General features: G+C 37.4%; 1 protein-coding gene across 1 annotated transcript; it reads right to left on the reverse strand.

Annotated features, from left to right (window-relative positions):
• Positions 1-313: 313 nt before the first annotated feature.
• On the reverse strand, positions 314-8454 carry pip4p1a (phosphatidylinositol-4,5-bisphosphate 4-phosphatase 1a). Its single transcript, XM_048164048.1, has 7 exons — positions 8193-8454; positions 6639-6832; positions 5693-5799; positions 5460-5565; positions 5209-5261; positions 4816-4906; positions 314-1947 (listed from the first exon to the last, which is right to left on the reverse strand). The coding sequence occupies exons 1-7, from the start codon at positions 8308-8310 to the stop codon at positions 1804-1806; spliced, it is 813 nt and encodes a 270-aa protein (XP_048020005.1). The 5' UTR covers positions 8311-8454; the 3' UTR covers positions 314-1803.
• Positions 8455-9040: the final 586 nt, after the last annotated feature.

Here is a 9040-nt window from a genome sequence, read left to right on the forward strand (position 1 = left end):
CTTTTTTGTGGTCACTCTCCGACTCACCTCCAGAAGACTGAAACCTTTCTCAATCTGTGTGTCCCTAGATTTCTGTTTTTTTTTTCTTCCATTAATGCTGACAAATCTCTCTCTCTGCCCGGCACAGGGGAGTTGTGGTTTCTAAAAGGTTTCTGTATGTTTCCCATGCCTCTATCAGTCTTTGTCGAGGAAAATAATATATCCGCCCGAAACAAGAGACAAATGGCCAGAGACATTGAGAGGAAAAGTGCCAAAACAACTGAATCACACACACACACACACACACATAAAAATGAGACAGGAGACAAGAGTATTCACTGTTTTATAACTTCATCTTTTTAATCATGTGTATTCTTAATCTCACGTGTAAACAAATTCAGAGACCACCTCCATCATTGGCCTTCTGCTCTTTATAAATAACATCCCGACCTCTTGTTTGGGATTCCAGATATCCAGACCTCACATTTTCCTCTCATAGACAGAATACAGATTCTGAATTCGAAATCTGCAGTTAGGACCATATTTTTATGTACTTAGCATATTTATGAGGAATATAATGCAAGAACATCGGTGATCAGCAACAAGAATTCAATGCTCTGAACATCTCAATCGTGTTCTTACCCAGACTCTGAATTCTGACAAAGAGGAAAAAACGATCTTGGAGTCTAGAATCCGAATCTAGTGGCTGATTAATCTCATTAGAATCATTTAATCAGGGTTGAAACATAATCAAACTTACAGTACCTGAAAATGATGATTAACTTCACATGAACATGAGAAGAAAGGTAAATGACCCTTTTGATAACAAAGTCCATAAAACACAGCTGACCTTCAACAGAAGATATGACTTTTTTCTGCTTCCCAAAGGTGTGTGAGTGTGTGTGTGTGTGTGTGTGTGTGTGTGTGGCTGTACATTGGTTATCTCAATATATGTTCCAGTCAAAACATTATCAGTAGTAATTTTTTTTTTCAGTAGTGATTTTGCAAATTAAATAAAAACATAAAGGAATCACAGCGTGTTAGAGCTACAGTGCAACTGTTCAGTCATTCATGAAATAAACAACAAATATTTACAAACAAAATTCACAATTATAAAAAAATACTGTTTTTAACATTCACAACTAAAGATAAAGAGATGTGTTTGAGCGCATTTACACTTTAAGTGTCTATGAAAAATCAGTTACAGAAACGTTCTGCGCATTTGTTAATCAAGTCGCCCAAATGATTTGGATTAGCAGTGTTTGTACAGAGATACAGGCAATGTGACAGAACATTGCAGAGTTTATGTGGTTTTGGTACACCCTCTAGTGGAGATGAACCTGTACTCTCTCTTTATAAGGCTTCAAGCTTATTTGGACACTAGAGAGGCAGATAATGTTGTGTTCAATCTTTGAATTGGTGTCGTTTGTCTATTGTAGTGTAGTTATTGTAAGATGTACCTAGAGAGTTGTGTATGTGACATATTCTTTACATGTGTGTAACAGGTTAAAACTGAAGGAGCATTTGGAATCATAACTGCACGTTTGCACGTAACCATGAGTAACAAGTCAGTTCATATTCACGGATGAAAACACATCCAGAGAAAGCTTCTGAATAAAAATTACTTTAAAACACTAATCTTCTTTGCCATAGTAGCATTTTTTCATGTGTTTCTCAAGCCTGGATTTTACTTTGACCCTTCATTACAGCCATCACAATCAAGCTTTAAGAGTTAACCATGATTCTCTCTAGCTCTTTTCCTGTGGACTTTATTTTTCCCCACCACCCCTAATCACAGCCCCCTCTCTTGCGGTCTTTCTCTCTCTATGTGAGGTTGTGGAGAGGTTGGCTGACCCTCATGCAGCTCCAGTAAAGTGCCCTGGCAAGCGTCAACACCACCAGCAACAACGCCGCTGCCCAGGAGGCATAAATACCTCCGTACACGCGCGCCTGGGACCACGTCCCTGCCTGGAGACAAACACAGACAGTAACAGAATACACAAATGCAGTTTGATGTTATTTTGACAGGTGTGACAATTGGTAACACTTTACAATATGATTTAAACTGCATCATTTTGATTTACATATACTGTTGTTCAAAAGTTTTTTTTTTTAAGAAATATGATATTCACTGATTTCTATTTCAAATTGATGCTGTTCTATTCAAAGAATCCTGACACAAAATTATCAAAATATTAAGCAGCACAACTGTTTTCAGCATTGATGATAATAATAAGAAATGTTTCTTGAGCAACAATTAAGCATATTAGAATGATTTCTGAAGGATCATGTGACACTGAAGACTGGAATAATGATGCTGAAAATTCAGCTTTCACATCGCAGGAATAAATTACATTTTAAACTACATTAATATTAAAACAGTTATTTTAAATTTACAATATTACATTTTTACTGTATTGTTTTATCAAATAAATGCAGCCTTGCATAAAAATATTACACTTTACAAGTAAGCTGACATTAGTTAACATGAACCAGCACTGAACTATTGTTTTCAGCATTTATTAGACTTTGTCAACAATTACTAATACATTTTTGAAAATTAAAAATTGTGTTTGTTAACATTATTTAAAGGTGCCATCGAACATTTTTTTTTTTACAAGATGTAATACAAGTCTAAGGTGTCCCCTGAATGTGTCTGTGAAGTTTCAGCTCAAAATACAAAATATTTATTTTTTTAACTGCCTATTTTGGGGCATAATTAGAAATGCGCCGATTCAGGCTGCGGCCCCTTTAATTGCTTGCGCTCTCCGCCCCCTCCCGAGCTCTCGACTCTATCATTGCATAAACAAAGTTCACACAGCTAATATAACCCTCAAAATGGATCTTTACAAAGTGTTCGTCATGCATGCTGCATGCATACATCAGATTATGTGAGTATAGTATTTATTTGGATGTTTACATTTGATTCTGAATGAGTTTGAGGCTATGCTCCGTGGCTAACGGCTAATGTTACACTGTTGGAGAGATTTATAAACAATGAAGTTGTGTTTATGAATTATACAGACTGCAAGTGTTTAATAATAAAAATAACGACGGCTCTTGTCTCCGTGAATACAGTAAGAAATGTTGGTAACTTTAACCACATTTAACAGTACATTAGCAACATGCTAATGAAACATTTAGAAAGAAAGTTTACAAATATCAGTAAAAATATCATGTTATCATGGATCATGTCAGTTATTATTGCTCCATCTGCCATTTTTGGCTGTTGTCCTTGCTTGCTTACCTAGTCTGATGATTCAGCTGTGCACAGATCCAGACGTTAATACTGGCTGCCCTTGTGTAATGATTTGAACATGGGCTGGCATATGCAAATATTGGGGGCGTACATATTAATGATCCCGATTGTTACGTAACAGTCAGTGTTATGTTGAGATTTGCCTGTTCTTCGGAGGTCTTTTAAACAAATGAGATTTATATAAGAAGGAGGAAACAATGGACTTTGAGACTCACTGTATGTCATTTCCATGTACTGAACTCTTGTTATTTAACTATGCCAAGATAAATTCAATTTTTAATTCTAGGGCACCTTTAATGTAACGTGAACTAACATGAACAAACAATGAACAATTGTGTTTTTATTAACTAACACTGACAAAGATTATTAAAACGTAAACTTTGTATATTGCTCAGTTAGTTCATATTAGTTAATACATCAATTTTAAAGGGTTAGTTCACCCAAAAATGAAAATTATCCCATGATTTACTAACCCGCAAGCCATCTTAAGTATATATGACTATCTTCTTACAGTCAAACACAATCCAAGTTATATTAAAAAATATTCTGACTATTCCAGGCTTTATAATGCGAGTTTAACAGTGATTTTGAAGCCCAAAAAAGCGCATTCATCCATCATAAAAGTAATCCATATGGCTCCAGGGGGGTTAATAAAGGCCTTCTGAAGTGAAGCGATGCATTTTTGTATGAAAATTAACCGTAATTCTAACTTTAAAAACTGTAATCACTAACTTCTGGTAATGGCCATCCATGCATTAGTGTCCCAGCGTATGACATTGACGTAGGCGTAGCATAAGCTTAGGAGAGAACAGACGCCTCTCACGGTTCAAACAAATAGGGCTGGACAACAAACTCAAGCTCCTCCGACATTTCTCTTTAAAAATTCTCATTTTAGTTTTCTAATTCATGACTGATGTTTTGGTTTGCTCCATCATCTGTGCTTCCGTGTTCATCAATACATCATGTGTCAGGTCAAAGTTCACTCTTCTGCCAGAATCGTCTCGCATATGGAAGTGATTATAGTTTATAAAGTTAAAAATATGGATATTTTCTTAGAAAAATGCATTGCTTGGCTTTAGAAGGCCATTATAAAACCCCTGGAGCCGTAGGGATTACTTTAATGATAGATAGATGGGTGGATGCGCTTTTTTGGCCTTCAAAATCTCGGTTACCATCCACTCCCATTATAAAGCTTGGCAGAGCCAGAAAATGTTTTAATATAACTCAGATTGTGTTTGACTCACAGACATATACACCTAAGATGGCTTAAGGATGAGTAAATTATGGGATAATTTTCATTTTGGGTGAACTAACTCTTTAACAAATGAGTGCTTGTATGTTAAATGTTAACGATTTTACCTTATTGTAAACATTTATAAATATTTACTATGAAAATGTAATGCTAATTCATAAATTTGGGAAACAGCTTGGAAATAGCAATGCACCATCACAAAGCATTACAGAAATATTTCACAATAAGTGATATGCTAATTATACAGTAAAAAAAATAAAATGCAAAAAAAGAGAAATTATACAAAATAAGGTCTATGATTTATCATACTAAGATGCACACTCACAATCAGACCAGCAGCTGAGATGCTAAACAGCAAGCACAGCAGGTAACACCACAGACTCCGCCTCCTCGGATATCTCTGGCCAATCGAAGATCTGGTAAAGATGAGGAAGAGACCAATGAGAGGAACAGCAGGGGGTAATGGAATGGAACTATTAAAAAGTGAAGTGTGTAACTTCTGCTCTACTAGCAACAGTACACAGAATTCCCCTATCAGTCATTACTCAGACAAATAGTTACTCCCACCCCAAATTCATGCCTTTGGCTAAGAATATGTTGTTGTGTTTGTATGTTCAAACAAACAGAGCAATGTTTTGATAGAACAACGAATAGCTTACTTATAGTTGTCTAAGCCCAAACAGGATTGTGTTGTGAATGTCGGCTAAGAAATACTCACACTTTTCTGCAATGGGGGCATCGAGCCAGTGTCCTGTCAGTAAACTCGGTCCACTGAAATATTGAGAAAGTTGTTGATTAGCTAATGTGAAGCAGAGGCATAAATAAAACACGAATAAACAGCCATCTGATATTCCAATTTAACTCGACACTGAATCTGAGCCGAGTGATTCGGTCAGGATGTCAATGATAATGATACACTGTGTGTCAGTACGATGCTGCTGTATTGTGTGTGTGCGTGTGTGTATGTACCAGGAAAGTGTTGCTGCAGTGTCCGCAGGAAACTCTAGCTCCAGCAGGTTGTGGTTCCGGACTGGCTGGGCCTGGATGGACTGGCCCCAAATTTATGATCCTCTTACTAGTCCACAGACAAGAAGACAAATACATTTAATTTTTCTTCACATACACAAGCCTGACTGAGACAATTAGTGTCAAATATTTCATTTGTTTTAAATATAACTTTGTCTCCTTCTGTTCTGTCTTACCAATAAGGCCGAGGGCAGGCGATCCTTTGGGATGTGACCTTGCAGATGAGAAGACAGTTACAAGGACACCGCACATATTTCTTCCCTGCAGGGGCATTCTTTATGGGCTGGAGAGAATGAAGGTTAATGAAAAGAACAGAAAGGAGGAGAGAGACAAAAGAGACAGAGTTAATTTTGGTTACCTAAAGATGGTCACTCACTATGACATGCTTTTGAGTTCTGGGGCTGCCAACCGATTAAATTTTTTAAAATCAAATTCATTACATGTAATGCTGAATAAATGATCCCATATACACTAGCGTTCAAAAGATTTGGGTCAGTACTTTTTTAAAATATAACTAAATTAATAATTTAATTCATCAAAGATGCATCAAATTGATCAGAAATTACAGTAAAGACTTAAAAAAAAAAAATGCATCATGGTTTCCATGAAAATATTTCAACATTTTCAACATTGATAATAATAAGAAATGTTTTTGAAATGTAAGAAATGTTGAGCATACCGTATTAAAATGATTTCATAATGATCATGTGACCCTGAAGACTGGAGTAATGGCTGCTTTGAAAATCACAGGAATAAATTACATTTTAAAATATATTAAAATAGAATTTGTAATATTTCACAATATTATTGTTTTACTGTATTCTGATCAAATACATGCAGCCTTGGTGAGCATTAGAGATTTCTTTCAAAAATATTTTTAAAAATCTTACTGAACCCAAACTTTTGAACAATGTTTGCTGATAGAAGCTCCCAAACCATCAGCCCATCTATTAATGAATTGCTCAATTTGTACATATTCTTGGCATTGATAAAACCATAATGTTTACAGTCATGACAACAGTATGAACTAACAACCAATAAACAAACATTTTTTTAATTTTACAGCCGTGCAAAAGTTTTTACAGCATGTATTTTGTGTACATGTGCTCTATCCTAACTCACTGTAGCTTCATTGCAGACTCCACACTTGACCACATGTTGGTGGATTTTGCCCTCAACGCTGATAAGCGATTGGCACACCCTACAGCTGATGACTGGGGCACTGCCACTCTCTGGAGACGTCAGGGGGGAATATGGTGGAGGGTTCTCGCCCAACAACACGGGTGGCTGGGCCGAGCTCGGAAATGGAGGAAAACCTAAAAAGGGAGAGAATGTCGTCATTCCAGTCCGCACATCTATTAGAAAATATTCGTCAGTACCGGTACTTCAGTTTCATAGCAGTTTCAATGCTGGAAAGGTTTCATTCATATACTACACCTGTAATGTCTGGAGAACATCATCAGTTCAACATAGATACAGGAAATGTTGAAATTGAGTAAAACATGAAAGTTTTATATATTCACAAAGTTTAAACTAAACACTGAATCTTGCACTTCAGGAAGGTGAAACAGTTCTCTGTCAACCAGGCCATAAGGATTAACAAGAAAATCAGATTTGGTCTCGAGATCAGCTGAAAGGAGCTTTATAAAGAGACTGCTGGAATGTGCCTTGTTACTAGTGGAGAATGTACATATTTGCCTTTACTTATGAGGGCCAAATCTTTGTCCTCACAAATAAAGTGAAACCTGGTGAAAAACCTTTTGTGAAGATATTTACTCTTTGAAATACACCCAAAATCAAAAGTCATGAACCACTCCCTCTATGATAAGTAACATACCATATATAATATAGTGAAAAAACCGTGTGTGTGATAAAACAAATATTGTTTTCATGAAATTTAGCCAGTATCACCACATCAGTTTAAAAATCGCCACCACCATCATCCTCAGCACGCCCTTTAGTAACTTTCTATTAGCACCGCCCACTCTGTGCAATGATTGGTTGAGGTCTCCTCAGCCAATAATTTCAGGCTCTCTGAATGGCCCAAAGATGTGCCAATCATATGTGTTTGGGTGTAGCTGGAGCGGATACAACTTATTACTGTAAATGTGTAATGCAGATACACCGACTCGCCGGTAAATGTGGATAATGAAACCCTTTATACAGCCGTCCCCAGGCATATGTCTAGTATTAGACAATATTACCATACCAATATTATAATTTGTCTCGTGAAGGCCAATAACAGAACAGTAAACAGACCTGAACAAGCCAACAGTGATGTTCATTCATTACAGGCTTATCAGCCTCCGAGATGGATGACAAAAGTAAGCAAGGATCAATTCAACACTGGTTTGTTTGACAAAATAATATCATCCTCCCAACGCAGGTGTATCGTATGCAACTGCATTATATATTTGCTTAGCTGCATGTATCAGCTACAGTATCAGCGCGCGTGCACGTACGCGCACACACACTTCATCTGCCTCTCCACTGCGATCAGCCAGAAAATCATCCGTTCGGGTGCTGCCTTCATTATCACCAACGTGCAAAATAAACAAGAATAACAGCACAGAACCTGTCCATAACCTAAATCGTAGTAAATGCACAGGCGTGTGTGTGTGTGTGTGTGTGCGCGGGCCCGTGACAGAGCAGAAACGCGCCGCGTTCGCTACTCACTCATCGGTTTGTTCGGAGCACCGTGTGGAGCTGCTCCCGGAGACACCCCTCCGTTACCACTGCCGAGAGCTCCATCACCGAGATCCGAGAGCAAGGGGGACCGCTCGCCGTCCGCCATACCGAGAGCGAGGCGTAAAGAGGGGGAGCGGCGAGAGCTTGTATTGTTGTGCTACCGGAGAGTGTGTGTGGAGCCCGCCTGCGTCACACGGGTACGTCCGCTGCTGTGGCAACGCTTGTGCGCATCCGTGCGCTCGGGGGGTGTATTGCATGATACCCCTGAGCAATCGCGCACGACATGCTGTGTACACTGTCACTTACAATAGTTTCAAAGATTACTAAATACACAACAGACATGTGTTCTCAAAAATGCCTGCATGCAATAATGAAGCAAAAAAAAAAACAGGAAAATCATTTATTCATTCATTAATTTATTAGGCTGAATATTACAAGAATATGATCGAATAAAGCAGGTATGCAGTACTGTATATAAGGACAACATTTAATTGAGATTTGTTTTAGCAGGCACCCTCCTCCCCTTTAAATAGAACAATTTATTGAAGAAAAATATTTATGCTATACAAAATATGTTTTGAAATATTTTTTAAAAGTTTGCAATGTTCATTTTTTATACATTAGGTTTTAATGTTAGATAATATGATAGTAAGACAATGGAGCGCACATTCGAGGAGAAAAAAAGAAAAAACAACAAAATTTTATTCAGAGGCCCAAATTGAACAAAAATTGCAATTTGGTGCAGTTGCTGTTATTTATATGGCCAAAAAGTAAGAAAAAATTCTGATAGCTTGTAATGTAAATCAGTGAGATCTTTATAGCAATATAACAGACTT

The sequence above is a fragment of the Megalobrama amblycephala genome, linkage group LG17, assembly GCF_018812025.1.
Source record: "Megalobrama amblycephala isolate DHTTF-2021 linkage group LG17, ASM1881202v1, whole genome shotgun sequence".
Taxonomy (NCBI): Eukaryota; Metazoa; Chordata; class Actinopteri; order Cypriniformes; family Xenocyprididae; genus Megalobrama; species Megalobrama amblycephala.